Source organism: Pleurodeles waltl, chromosome 10 (genome assembly GCF_031143425.1).
Source record: "Pleurodeles waltl isolate 20211129_DDA chromosome 10, aPleWal1.hap1.20221129, whole genome shotgun sequence".
NCBI lineage: Eukaryota > Metazoa > Chordata > Amphibia > Caudata > Salamandridae > Pleurodeles > Pleurodeles waltl.
In genome coordinates, this window is record NC_090449.1 from 131,660,789 (window position 1) to 131,676,476 (window position 15,688).

General features: G+C 44.2%; 1 protein-coding gene across 1 annotated transcript in view; it reads left to right on the forward strand.

The window, feature by feature from the left end:
* The first annotated feature begins 292 nt into the window (after window positions 1-292).
* The window catches only part of LOC138261213 (cytochrome P450 3A21-like), a 223,842-nt gene continuing 208,446 nt past the window's right edge, over window positions 293-15,688 (forward strand). The window contains exon 1 of the mRNA XM_069209966.1: window positions 293-501. Coding sequence (XP_069066067.1) covers window positions 431-501 — 71 coding nt within the window. The 5' untranslated portion in view covers window positions 293-430. The remainder of the gene's footprint in view (window positions 502-15,688) is intronic.

A 15,688-nucleotide genomic window follows, 5' to 3' on the forward strand; every position in this document is an offset into this window, starting at 1 on the left:
AACTGATGTTATCTATGTAAAAAAAAGAGATAGGTGAAGTTAAGCTCTTGGTCATATTTTAAAATCATTGCGAATTTATATAAATATCTGATGCATTTATGTAAGTGCGACTAAGGTTATTTACTGGTAAAAACCAGGCAGCGTTTGAAAAGTTTGGTTTAGTGAAATAGTTATCGATATTTCCGGGACAAGCATTTCTCAAAGGCTGATGTAATCTCGTCTGTTTGGTTAAGAAATACAAAAGAGATTAGCATACCAAGAGACAAGCAGCGTTGCAATGTTCACCTGTGGACCAATCAGTGACACGGACGGACTCAACAAGAACAGCTCCCAGAGCCATGAGAAACATTCCAAACAGCTGAAAGGACAACATTCACCTCAGGCAGGTGCAAGGCAGAGGGCAAAGGCAGGGCTGACTCTCCCACACACCATGGATTTTCTTCGAAACCTCTCCATGGAAACGTGGACTCTGCTCGTCGTGCTCGTGACGGTCGTTTTTCTGTAAGTACTGCACCTTCACGGTGATTCTTTACTTTTGTGTCCAACTTAAAGGAGCTGCAGATTATTCTCCTAAAATTGACCCGCATAAATGCCCTTCCTTGAGGGGTATTCAAGTATTTCATTAGCTAAATGGATGAAGCACCAGCCGCACTGCCCTGTGGCCTCCCTTACTTGCAGGCATCAAGTTTGATCCTGGCAGGGCTGGCTCAGCCTTTTGTCTTTCCAATGTGGGCAAAACGAGTGTTGTGTAGAAACAACTGCTAATAAACTCATAGCGACAAATTTGTTGTAATTTATTTAATTAATATGGTTATTACTATACACTGAATAAAGTACTTGTCGTTGTGAGGATATTGCAGCTCAATAAAGACTTTCATGATAACAGAGAGAAACAAGCCTTAAAACCCAGTGTTTTTTTAAGACCACAGAGCCTCAAGGTGACTTCTATAGTCTATTTTACAGCCAACTATTGCATTTTATTCTTTATGATATATGGCTGCAAAACCTTAACCTCCTTTCAGAGGTTGCGACTGAGTGCATTTATATTTCTTTCGTGTTACAGACTACTGAGTGCCTCTTACTGTAGTTAATACTGTAGCAGTACAGGGGAGACACCTCTGAAAATCAAATGCTACTAGTGGGTATGAGTAGCCCTGTAAACATGGATCAGACCCACCACTGCAGTGTCTGTGGGTGCAGTTTTAAACCGCCAATTAGACCTGCCAAGTGTAACCACTTGCCAGGCCCAAACCTTCCCTTTTTATACATGTAAGACCCCCCACCCCCCACCAGGGTAGGCACCAGGTAGCCCCATGAGCAATGTGCAGTGCATTTTAAAGGTAGGACATGTACTAGTGGGTTTTTACATGTCCTGACAGTGAAATACTGCCACATTTGGTTTTCACTGTTGCAAGGCCTGTCTCTCTCCTAGGTTAACATGAGTGCTGCCTTAAAATAACTTTTAAATGCCGTTTTCCTTTGCTAGAAGATAAAAATATGGAGTTTGGGGTCTCTGTACTCACAATTTAAAAATACATATTTTGGTAAAGTTGTTTTTTAAATTGTTAGTTTGAAAATGCCACTTTTAGAAAGTGGGCATTTTCTTGCTTAACCAGTGCTCATGTGCCCAGGACGTAACCATTACGTCCTGGGCACAGAGCCCAGAGGGAGCGCTACGCTCCCTCTGTGTTCTTCCCTCCCACCCCCCAAAGGCAGGGATGGAAGGGGAAGCCCTTCCCCTTTCACCCCCGACAGCCCCCCCAACCCCCCTGTGACAACACCGCGTGATCACGCGCTGACCCTCACAGAGGCCTCCTCCCATCGTGCTGGAAGCTCAGCTTCCAGCCCAATCGGAAGAGAAATGCTCACCATTTCTCTTCCAATCACGAGGAGGAGGCCTGAGAGGCTTCAAAGGGAAGGAAAGGAATTTCCTTCTCTTTGAAGTCTCTCTGAGCATTTTAGCAGCAAAGCAATCCGGCTGCCAAAATGCCCACTAGACACCAGGGATTTATTTTGTAGCTGAAATTGGCATAAGGGGAGCGACCCCTTGGGCAAGGGTCGCTCCCCAGGGGGTCATTTTTTTTAATATTAGGCCGATCTGCACCCGGGGGGGCAGAAACCTCTAGGCACCAGGGATCATTTGTGTTTTTTTTGTTTTGTTTTTGTTTTGTTTTTTAGAGGTGGGGAGCGACCCCTTAGGCAAGGGTCGCTCCCCTAAGGGGCATATTATATTTAGGCCATTTCTACCCCCAAAGGGGGGCAGATTGGCCTATTTTTATGAGGCCAATCTGCCCCCAAGGGGGACAGAAACCACTAGACACCTGGGAGTTTTTTTTGTGTGAATTTCCCGCAAGGGGTGCGACCCCTTAGGCAAGGGTCACTCCCCTGAGGGGCAAATTTATTTTAGGCCATTTCTGCCCCCCTGGGGGGCAGATCAGCCTATTTTAATTAGGCCGATCTAGGCACCGGGGATTTTTTTTGTTTGTTTTACAGATGGGGAGTGACCCCTTAGGCAAGGGTCGCTCCCCTGGAGGAGTAAATTGTATTTAGGCCATTTCTGCCCCCTTTGGGGGCAGGTCAGCCGATTTTAGGTTAATCTGCCCCCAAGGGGGGCAGAAACCACTAGGCACCGAGGATCTTTTTTTTTGCGCCAATGTCACGCAAGGGGAGCGACCCCGTAGGCAAGGGTCTCTCCCCAGGGGGGGGTCTGGGGCAGGGGGGAATAAAAAGCCATTGCCAGGTGCAGCTCATTTATTGGCTCTGGGTACCTAGGGTTCTTGATAAACCTACAGGCCCTATATATCCCCACAACCAGAAGAGTCCAGCTGACGTAACAGTATATTGCTTTCAAGAATCTGACATTGCAGGAAAAAGTTACAGAGTAAAAAGTGGAGAAAAATGGCTGTTTTTTTACCTCAATTTCCATATTTTTTTTATTACAGCTGTTATTTTCTGTAGGAAACACTTGTAGGATTTACACAAATGACCCCTTGCTGAATTCAGATTTTTCTCTACTTTTCAGAAATGTTTTGCTTTATTTTACATTAAACATTGGTTTCTCACCCATTTCGGTCACTAACTGGCAGGAGGCTAAAAGCACAAAAAATAGTAAAAATGGTGTATGTCCCAGTAAAATGTCAAAATTGTATTGAAAACTTGGGTTTTCTAATTCAAGTCTGCCGGTTCCTGAAAGCTGGGAAGATGGTGATATTGCCACCGCAAACCCTTTGTTGATGCAATTTTCAGGGAAAAAACCACGAGCCGCCTTCTGCAGCCCTTTTTTCATTTAAAAAAAAAAAAAAAAACATTTTCACTCTATTTTGGCTAATTTCTTGGTCTCCTTCAGGGGAACCCACAAAGTCTGGGTACCTCTAGAATCCCTAGGATGTTGGGAAAAAAAGCGTGGGTAGCTTGTGTGAACAAAATGTTATGAGGGCCTAAGCGCAAACTGCCCCAAATAGCCAAGAAAAGGCTCAGCACAGGAGGGGAAAAGGCCTGGCAGCGAAGGGGTTAGACCCTTCTGTGACTCTGCCTGTTTGTGTATTCCCTGTCTGGGTCAGACTGAGAGTTGGGCTGTTTTTGAATCTCCACCAGACAATGGCAGAAAGCGAGCTAAGGTGTAGCCTGCACATCCCTCATGGGCCATCTGGGCTAGAGTAGAGGGAGGAGTTGACACACCTGAATGGGCTGTGCCTACCTGCCCTTACACAATGCATTCTCCAACCCCCTGGTGTGAGTCTGGAGGCAGGCCTGGGCAAGGCAGGATCGTGTGGACAACAGAGACTTTCCTTTGAAGTTTGCCTACTTCAAAGGCAGAAAGGGGTATAAGTAGTATACCCAAAACCCCAGATCTTTAGATTACTTCTGGACACAATAGGAATCTCTGCCAAGGAGAAGAACTGAAGAGCTGGAGGAGGAGTACTGCCCCTTTGCTTGTGACTGTGATTTGCTGGGTTGGTCTGCAGTTGTTGCGTCTGCCTGAAAGAAGACAAAGACTAGACTTGGTGGTATATTTCTGCTTGTGAAGTGTCTCCAAGAGCTTGGACTGAGCTTGCCTTCTGTTTTGAAGTCTCAGGGCCATTAAAGACTTCCTCTGCGAGCACCTGGACTCTCTGCTGAGACTCCTGCCCTGCCAATTGGTGCCCCGCTCCAGTTCCTGTGCCCTTGAAATGTTAAGCTAGTGGAACCAAGATGGAAATCCATGCACAGGAACCTTGCGGGAAAACAATTTGATGCACCACCTGCAAGACGGCTGTAAAAATGACTCACCACCTGCATCGCGGCTGGGAAATCAGCGCATCACCTGCATCGCAGGTGGAGAAACGACGCAACACCTGTGTGTGACTACTGAAGTGAGCGCAAGCCTCACGCAGTATGGTTCCTCATCACTGTGCAGCCGGATTTTGCGTGCATCATTGCTGGGCATCAAAATCAACATGAACCTCTCTGGACCCGAGGTGACCCTCCAGAAACAACACATCGCCTACCTGAACGGAGAAGAAATGACACCCGGCCTCACTTGCGAGTAAGGAATCGACGCATCAATGACTTTTCCAACACCCGCTCGCCTGCGAGGCTTAATTTTTTACACAAACCAGGTACTTTGTGCAACACCAATGCATCCTTCGTTATCTATGTACATGTGTATGATGGATATTTGTCATCTTGGTCTTGTTTGATTTAGGTAAATATTGGCTATTTTTCTAAACTGGTGTGGTGTCTATTTTGTAGTGTTTTCACTGTATTACAGTGTGTTTTGGTACAAATACTTTACTCATTGTCTTTGAGATAAGCAAGACTGCTTGTGCTAAGTTGCCAAGAGGGTGAACAGGGGTTGTCTTTGGAGTGTAACTTCCTTACCAAATTTAGAGTGAGGATCCTTGCTTGGACTGAGTGCAAACTGACTACCAACCAGAGTCCCCATTTCTAACAATGGTCAAACCTGTGAAGGTTAGGTGGCAGAAAAAATTCTACAACAGCTGCATTAAACCACTGAGCTATCCTTCCATCTACTGGGGCATCAAACTCACTTCTACGTTTGCATAACAGAAGCTCAGTATTTGACCAGTTGTGAATGATTGACTCCTATTTTTCTCCTATTTCAATTAATACAGTCTTTTACTGTTTGGCCTTGGAATGGAAGTAATGAGGTTAGCCTCTGGGTCTGGATATTGGGTCTAATGATCCAGAAAAGTATGTTAGGCGCAAAAGCATACATAGGACTCTATTTAGACTTTAGTGGAGAGGTTACCTCAGTGGTGACAGTGCACAATCCCTGCTAAAGCAAAGTTTTGCTCTCATTTAGAGACAGGCGGAACTTCATAGTTTCTGCTGCCTAAATAATCCACAGATAGCCCTATGTAGTAAAGGTCGTCAGAGGTTTGGTCATTTGTCCACCCACCATATTTAGAGTTGACATGCAAATGTTAACTTTTCACTGTCTGTTATCTCCAGGTAAAACCTGGTGTTAAGGGACAGTGAAGACTGTGAAATGACCCCCATAAGTGGGAGAATTGTTTTTATATTTAAAATAAAATTCCGCTTTGGCATTTTCTTTTTAAAAAATATTTTAAAAAATTGAAAGATTAACGTACAGTTCTGTCACATTGACAGACCCGTTCATCAAACTTTCAATGCCTTTACAGGAACTGCCATGATGACAGTACACAGAAATGCAAGAGATATCAGCTGGGCTGGTGGACTTCTCTAACTTTGGCTGGCAGACTGCCCTCACCATGACAAGAGTAAAGAGTAAAGTACGTTACTAAATCCACCTGCCAAATTCTAAATAAGGCCCTTAGTTCTGAAAACGCATTATGTATGTTTGTGTGCATTCCCAAGCTCCAATCTACTCTGTTTCCACCATGGAAATGGTTGCATAAGGTGGAATGGATCACCACGAGATTGGCTGGGTGTGGAGGAAGAGCTTTGGAATGGAAGACTGCATACAACCAAGTGAATTGAATGCTATGTAGAACGGTGCACTGACAGAATAGGAGTCTGTGGTAATTGTCACATGTTGTTCCCATCAACACATCTGCACCTGCTGTCCAATGTACTACTCAGAATGATAGTGCTAAGAAAAAAAAATTGAAAATACACCCTGATGTAGATGTAAATCTCTGCCCATATTTCTACTTTATGTGTGATTTGGGCCCATTGTATTTCATGGCAAAGCCTTTCACTGTGAGAGGAAATTGCAGCATCATCTCTAAATGGGAACCAGATGGGGCTCGTGCTGCTACACCATTTGCTCTGGTTTCTTCTTGGGCCCCATCGATTCAAGTGTTGAATTTGCTGGGAGGCACCATGAAAAAAAAGACGCTGCACCTTCCCTCACTCAATTAGTCCAACTACCTTTCACTGCAAAGCAGTGATTCTTTCAGGCAGTTCATGAGTCTACATTTGTATAAAATATTTACACCGGATTTCCGATTCCGTATTTAATAGGGACTGTATCTCGGCTGGTGACCTCACAATCTGCAGAGCATACGTCTCTCTAGCTGATCTTTCAGACTCTGGTGACATATTGTGACCTCTACTGCGCTGTCTAACAGTGTCACTGCCCACGTCATGTTCTTCAGCAATGTTCTCAAGTGTACTGAGGTTTTTAATTGACAATGCTGCCACCTTTTTCTTTTTAAACTGTGGCTTCTGTTGTGGGGACTTATCTTCTTTTTTGACTAAAGACTGTGGTGAGCCTTTCTTCTGTTTCACGGATTCAGGACATCGATCAGGATGGCCCCCTCTCTTGCTACATCTATCCGGTGCGTCCTGAAAGGAACGAGAGGGACGTGAATCAGTATATCTGTCTGGAGCTTTTATAATTTCTCTATTTCTGAGAGTATATCTTCTTTCGGAGTTCTCCATATGTGGAGAATCTACTCTCTTATATTGTCTTTCTTTAAATTGTTTCTCCTTATCCCAGCTCTTCTTAGAACTTTCCTGTGCTTGTTTAGTAGCTTCCTTAGGGATGGTACTTTGTATTTCCAGCTTCTTCGACTTGGCTCCCAAACTATCCCATCCTGTACTAGTGTTGCGTGGGCTCTCATTATCCTAAATGAGACTACTGGATTTCTAGGTAGCAGGATCGTTCCTGGTGTGGGGGACTGAGTCTGACCCACTTGAAAGTACCTCTGTCACCCTAAATCCGGTTTTGCTCCGGCTAACTAGCATTCCCTCATCTCTCCCAAGGGGGAGGGATGATTGGGCAGCCGAGCACATGACATCTTTAGAACTTCTCAGGGAAGTCGTGGTCACTCAGGTCCCAACTAGCTCTCTCATTTACAGTATGATCTCATGTACAAATGACAAAGGCAGTTTAAGTTTTATATATATTTTTTAATTAAACGTCTGCATTTTAGATATTAAGGCATTAGCCGCAATAACCAGAACCATACAAAACAGTAGGATTAAAATAGTCACGATGATAGTGAAACATAAAAACAACGCTATCATGGTGTTAATAGATTCTATTCTCTCTCAGGAAGTTATATTTCGAGCACAGCATGTTAAGCTATTAACTTGCCCTTCAGATTCCCTGGGAAGACATCAACCCTCATACCTGAGCAAAGGCCTGTGATCTGGTTCAGCATCTGCAACAAGGCAGTCAGCGTCTAGTTGTGGTTCCCTGGTCGGAATCTCCCTCTTGCGTGTATTAGGACAAGGAAGTGTTTTTATAACTAACATGTCAGTGTGATCACAAAATGTCCTTACGCAATAATGTATTCAAAGACTAAACTCCTACCACGTCCATCAGCAATGTACCAGACCGTATCCTTGACTGGAGCCCAGAGTGAGCAAGAATGTGTTATTGAGAACTCCAGCTCTGAAGTAGGCTAAACAGTGTGATATCAAAAATATAACAAGACCGTAGAACTGGCTATTTGAAAAATAACAGTACGAAGCTTAATAAAAATGCATTTAGAGCAAAGTGCACAAAAGCTCAATGCTGCAAGCAAAGGAATAAAATATACCCAGGGCAAAGTGCACAAAGGCCTAACGACTGAAGCAAACGCGCAAAGGATACATATACCTGACCACACTACACCCTCCCCTTGTCGGTAGTAAGTGGTTCTAATTTAAACAAAAATAATATGCCCTAGATATAAAAACACACACAATATATATTTCGACAAGTCCAGAGGACAGCAAAGCACAGATCCACATATTAATTTTGATAAGCATGTGACGGTAAAGCCGAATCAATATAATGTCAAATTAAAAGAAAACCAATTTTAAATGGAAGCCACGGAAAGCAGGACATCCTCCACTTCGACAGATGTCAACACTGGAAAATCCACGCCAAATACTATCATGGAGCAGGTGTGTTCCAAAGCCCCAGAACCATCCAAGGCGGCACCCCGTGCAGGGCCTATGAATGAGACAATACCATCTTCCTCCAGGAAGGGAATCTCGTAAACTGCCTCACTAAGCAAACTCAACCGCAGTGCACAAGTCTGGGAATGAGCCCTAATCGGGAACATCAACAGATCAGCATCAACCACTGCGGAGCGCTGTAGTGAGAGACAGAGAGCCAGTGCATGTTCAAACGAGCACCAAAGGCACCGAAACACGGGTTGCACACAATCCAAAACTGGTCGGAATGACAGAGACCAGTCACACTCCAACTGTCCCAGGAGTGTTGCTCCAAAATGCTGCATCATGCGTTCACGACACAGCTGCGCTGACGGGAGCGCCAATATTGGATCTCGTTGCGGTGGGACAGCCATTGCGGAAGAACAACAGCAACAGCAAAACACCAGCCAATAAAGCCAAAGTAATCGGAAATCCCCCAAAAATGCTTCCAAAAATAGAATGAATAGCCGAAGGTATCAAACCGAATATGGAAGAGAAGGTATGAGCAAACCAACACCAACGGCTTTGAAAAAATGTGCAATTCCAGCAGTGCTGGACGCATTAAATATACGTCCCACGAGTTCACCAAAGTGGCTCGGAAAGTTAGTATTTAAAAGGGACTGTATTTCTGCCGATGACCTTGCCACCTGAAGTGCGTAGGTCTCGCGTGCAGATGTAAGGGCCACATGCTTTTGAAACAATAAAGCCTTTAGTCAACTCAACTTGTCGAAATTCACCTTGGAAGTAGCAATGTGAGGCCAGATGTCTGCTACCTCCCTAAATTGAGTGGGGGGAAATAACACATTTCCACAGCACGTAACGGCCTTGGTGACAACGACCACGTAAACTATTCCGGCACGCATGCCACAACAGGCTTCACTGTTAAGAAGGACGTAGCTGCCGTTTGAAAGCACTTGGAATGTGTTTTTAATCCCGGGAACTGGAACTCCCTTTAGATAGCAACCCAAATTTGCAACCGAGGCGTTACACGCCCCATGCAAGGACAGCTGCTTACAAACCATCAAATGGCTGACAGAAGTTTCACACTCGCTACCGCTAAGAAAAACCTCCCTCATTCCATTAAGACATCTGTATAAAAAGGGAAGCTCCCACACCTCATGTATGTAACTGTCTCCCAATTTCTCATATCTGCCCACCGGAATATGCTTTAAACAGGAAGTGAATTGCAGAGTAGAAATAGGCAAATTGATTACCCCGTGTATCAACCATTCAGCCGACGGAATCTCAGCCACAGTAAAAGTCAATTTTTCGAATTTTTCAATATTCAACATGACATATGTTGCCTCCTTCTTAGCCATCAGCTGCTGCTGACGTGTCAAATTAAAGGAAAAAAATATCTCCCTGGCCCTGATGTGCTGCCACAGAACGCAACCTGCCTTTAATGTCTGTAGAGTCCAACCCAACTGCATAATGGACCGCGTTTGACTCTGCCCATGATATAAAGAAGACATATCTGATCTAATAATGTCTATAGCAGAGGAAACAATGTTATCAATCGTATATACACGGTCACACAGGGTATGCATTCCATTATCCACAACAGATAATGCTTGTTTCAAATTCTCTTGATCTATCTGCCTCAACCGGGCCGCCGCCTCCTGTTGTGAAAGTTTCCATATCTCACTGTACACTTCATACAGAAAACTTTTTTTCCGGGGCACTCTTGGACCTGACAAAAAAATCTTGCAAGTCAGTATGATTAGACAGTAACGTGAGATGTGTCTTAACTGCATCCAGCGTGGATGACTTCAACCATTGTTGGCAAAGTTTCCCCACGCTATATGTAGTAATGATATCAGCATGTTCTGGTGATTTGTAGCGAGGGTCTGCCCTACTAGTCCTGAACCCCCCCGAAGAGGTGACAAAATGCTGATGACACCCATTAGTGTCTATGGGCCACAATAAACACCCGCCTGGATGTGTCAATGAAGTGTTAAGCGTACCATTCTGGACCCAGTCTGTAAGCTCACTAAACGTGGCATTAATATATTGCTGCCAATTTTTCATTTTGTAAGGGACAGGTATGCTAGGCAAATTCAAGTCTCTAATTGTTGCTAAGCCCAAACAGCTAGTCTGTTGTACAGTGTAATTTAAGAAAATCATTTGGACAGGAATAATACATGCCCTAAACAATGTGTCCCTACCCCGCATTTGCCAATTTTTCGTTCCCCAAACACTTTTCAAATCAACAGTTTTGGACCAGTATTCATACCCCTCAACCGAAAGTTTGGATACAAACAAATTTGAATACAGTTATTTAGTATCAGTCAATAACATCTGCTTATTAGCATGCAGAGTAACCTTAAAATAGTAAGACTTAGCACTCTGTTGATGATGCTCAGAAAAATATGCAAATTTATCAGAATAAGTTTTAGAACTCTCCTGTGGAGGAGTCGGGCAATTTTCCCATTGCATATACTCAAATATCGATTTAGGGCTACTAGCTTTATGAGTAAAGTGGTGTCCATAATAATTGTAACAAAACATGTCACCATAATTATCTCTAAACTGGTAAGCATCTTCATTTTCATAGACAGTATAATACTGCAATTCTGTCAACATAGAATCAACTGTCTTCACATCTCAATCATCAGATATAATGCCTGGTATTACTATATCATTCATTGATAATTTGAGAACATACGGTAGTTGAGTTATTTCCGTGGGACCATATATATCAAACATTACTCTATTGAACACAATCACATCCAGAATTGGTATAGCAGAAATGTTCACAAAGGACAAGTCTCTTCGAACCATATGTGATGAAAAATGCGGTTTCAACACCTTCTCCACCTGCTCAATCTCCGATCGTTCAGGAAGAAAATGACCATGTATCACCAAAAAAAAAGTGACAACAAACCCCAGCCATAGGAAAAAAGCCAGCACAGTCATAAAAAGCCACAGATAGTTCCAAGGAAAAACAAAATACTTCTGTTTGAGCCAATACAGCAGCTTACGTGGACCCATGACTGGTGTTGAAGAGGACGAAGAGTCCGACACGGTATCATCATTGGTATTAAAGCAGCCGGAGGCAGTTCTTGCAAAAGGTGCAACCGTAAACAAAGGAGCAGATTGTGGCTCTCGCCGTGGTACGCTGTAGATAACACCTTCAGCAACATCAGTAGTCACAGCAACTTGATCAAAAGATTCCAAATTATTCGCCGTTAGTGGAACAATCGCAAGATCAGATTCCACCCTCCCCAAGCTCGGAGAGGAAACAGCGTCGGTGCAAATCACCTGCAGCGGAACATCGTCCCCAGTAGTGAGAGGGATTCGGGAACTACTGGGCGTTCCTCTTGGTCTGCTGTGCAGAATCGGCCACATGTTGTAACTTGACATTGTTGATGGAAACAAAGCGATTTCCTTTGGCCCCTTGGAGCGGTGGCAAAATCACGGTTCTTGTGCCGTGGATCCCCAGTACAGGGACTGGTACTCTATATGAAGGGCCAAATTCTTTTTTCACTGCGACCTTTTCACGCACACAATCCCAAATTCTGGGAATCCAACCAGTAGGCGTTACTGGTTCATCCTTAATTCCTGTGGAGGCAGCACTGGCAGAAGAGTTATCTTCACGGAATTGTTGTAAATCCTGCAAAACAGTGACACGATCATTTATGTCAAAGGGCGTATCTGCCGTCTGCACACCAGGACCATCTAGATCAGGAACATACATTCATGTTCCAAACAGGCACTCATATGAAGTACGACCCCCCAGGGACCTTCTAGGCAAGTTATTAAGTGCTCTCTGTACTCCATACAGGTGGGCTAGCCAACTACAACCCGTACCTATAACTCTAGCCGTTAAGGATTGCTTTAAATCACGATTTAAACGCTCCATGACAGAATTTCCCTCGGGATGAAATGGAGACGAGAACTGGAGCTGGACCCCCAACGAAGCCATGGTGTCCCTGAATGCCTTAGAGGCAAAAGCAGGGCCCTGGTCCGAATAAAAAACTGCAACTGCATATGTATCGACAAAGATGCGCAAATCTTTAATAACAGTTCGAGCGTCAGCTGAGCGCTGTGGCCAGACCCACACAAATCTGGAGCACGAATCTACAGCAACCAATATATATTTGTATGCACTATCTGGTGTCAGTGGACCACAATGATCCAAATACACACACTGTAATGGTTTATTTGATATCAGAAGGGGCGTCTGCTGCGGGCGTCTAGCCGTTGAAACTTTAATTTGTTGACAAATGTCACACCAAAGGACATACTGCTTTGTCTCCTTATAGACACCAGGCCACCAGTAACGGGCCTGTAAGAGCGAAATTGTGGCAGCCATGCCAGCATGTGCAGATGCCGCCCCCTCATGTGCTGCTGTAATTAATCGAGGTCGCTCAATTTTATTGGGCATCTCACGTACACCAACGCCTGGGATCTTAACCTCAGCGTTCAGCATACCACCCATGGAATAGTGATATTTGGAAGGGAATTCTTTAGGATATGGCGTGCCATCAGCTGTAGCCTTTATGGCAGCCAAAATCTCTGTGTCTGGTTTGGAACTCGAACAAGTTACTGCGGCTACAGTGGCAACTGCCACTGCCGATTTCGCAGCTTCATCAGCCAAAGTATTCTCAGCAACGTGTATTCCAACGCGCTGGTGTCTAAGTGTATGCACAACATGGACTTTAGGAAGCGTTTCCTTCAGATCCGCAACCTTCCCCCACAGCAATCTGTGTTTTATGGTGTTACCCTTGGAATCTCTGACCCCATTCAACCTCCAGTAATGTAAATATTCATTGAAAGACTGAACACAGTAATAGGAATCACAAACCAGCAGTGTGAATATTGCCGGATCTGCATGTTCCAAGGCTAACAACAGAGCTTTCAGCTCAGCCAACTGTGCTGTATAGTCTCCCAAGGTCTGTGTAAAAGTATGTTGGGGGCATAACTTCTCCCCCTCCATATGGCCGCTCACCACCGCACATGCAGCGGCAGAATACTGTTGTTTAGTCCCAACCGCTGGTTGCTCAGAACATCGGTGTACATGACCACCTGATATTGATCAATAGGCAATGTGCCAGCGGGAACTGGGTACTCCATTTCATATTGAAGAAATTCCTAAGTCTGCAGTTTAGGGTCAAATATGTAATCTACATCAGTGGCTGTCAAAGACGTTGCCCATTGTATCCATCGCAGGTGTAAAGCTTTTTAATTAGGAACACTCGCTTTTGTAACAGCCTCTAAGACTGGAATCAGGGAAACGACAATGATGCGTTGGCCCTGGGCAAGAGGTCGTTCTTTAATCACAGCCATCTGTACAGCAGTGAGAATTTTCTCAGTCTGTGCAAAACGTTGTTCTGCAGCAGAATACAAGTGGGACGTGTATGCTATCAGGACTGTCTCACCCTCATTAAAGGTGACATATGTAAACCCAACGGCCCCAGCTATAACCCTGATGACCAGATGTGTCTTATTGTCCCGTGTGTATAAATGCTTTACCGCTAAGAGATCAGTTTGCAAATCTTGAAGAATATGTGTATGCTCAATCGTCCAAAATCTACTCAAAAAATTCGGGCGAATCAACTCATACAAAGGCTTTATAAGAGTAGCATAATCAGGAATGTAAGTTCTGCCAAAATTTAGAAATCCCAACAACGACTTGAGTTTCTTAATCGTATTAGGAGGTTGCAAACGTGCACATTTTTCCAAAAAGTGTGGCGCTAGGCTCTTGCCCTCATTCGACAGCTCATATCCCAGGAAAATGATGCTGAGGAAGGCAATTTTCGACTTCTTAAAGTGAAATTTGTAGCCAAGTTCGGCAAATCCCACAACAATGCGGGCTACCCGCCTTAAATGTTGTAGTAACTCGTCATCTGTCAGATATATATCATCGACATAAGACAAAGCTTCAGGGTCCAACTTGTGCAAAATTTCAGTCACACGAGCCGGAAAAAGTCCTGGGCTATTCTTATACCCCTGAGGCAAACGACAAAAAAATTTCTGAGAGCCAAACGCACTAAAGCTTGTAAAATCCCTACTTTCGGGCGCTATATTTTGGCAGAAGAAACCATTCGAGATATCTAAAGTTGTTTTGTATTTCTTACGCACAATATTATTCATGAGCACTGCGCTGTGTGAATTTTGTATTGCATATGTGCGTGTATGTCCATTTAAATGTCTGTAATCCACCACTATCCTATAAGAATGGTCCGGTTTAGCTACAGGAAATAAGGGATTATTCATCGGCGAGACACAGGGTTCAATAACTCCCTGGTACTCCAATTGTGTAAGTATTTTCCTTACCGATGCCCTTGCTTCAAATTTTATAGGATATTGCGGTTGCGGCTGAGGTTCGCCCTTAATCGGAATTACATGATAAGGTGAATCCCTATCCCACCCCACATGATTTCTATATAAGGCGGGTGCTTGTGCCAGAAAAAAATATAAGACTCTGTGAGTTCTCCCGGAACAAGTGGTGAGAATGAAGGTGTAATAACCTCCTCCCCAACTGGACAGTCGCGAACAAAGTCAGGTGGGCCAATCCTGTTTGGCTAGAAGAATGTCATACAGTTTGACTACACGATCCCAAAAGATGGCGTTTATTGTGTGCTCAATGTCCCCTTCTAATTGTAAAGTTACTGTATAAACTCTATCAGGATCAGAGACACGCATATCTGCTGTTTCGACTTGTATGAAGTCATCAGTTGCTTTCACCTCCAGATGCTCTAGAAGATTCTGGCGAACTATTGTGACCTCTGCCGCACTGTCTAACAGTGCTATTGCCCATGTCTTGTTCTTCAAGAGAACTCTCTTCTTGTGTGGCATGTCTAACCGAGACCGCCGCCACTTTCTTCTTTTTAAACTGCTGTTTTTGTTGGACCGGTTTCTCTTCCTTCTTGACAGAAACCTCCGAAGAGCGTTGTGATTCCTGTTTCGGTTTCACGTACTCAGTTCTCTGCTCTGACCGACCACCTCTCTCACTTCTCTTTTCCGATGAGTCCTGAAAGGAACAAGATTGGCGTGTATCAGTATATTGATATCTATCAGGCGTCTTCAAATTATCCCTATTTCTGAGATTATACCTAGCCTGCGGGGTCTCCAATCGCAGAGATTTTCCCCTTTCTTTTTTAGGTGTTTGTTGTTTTTTCTCCCAGCGCTTTTTAGCGCCCTCAGGTTGCTATTGTTTTGTAGTATCTTTACTACCCTTAGTCTGAAACTGTGGTTTTTGTGGTCTAGCCTCCAGGCTATCACGACCGATACTGGAATAAGTTTCCGCTATTATTCACGGCAGCTCCCGCTCCTGGTTAAGTTGCGGGACGTCTTGAAGGCGCATACGCACCGCCAGTGCCACTGC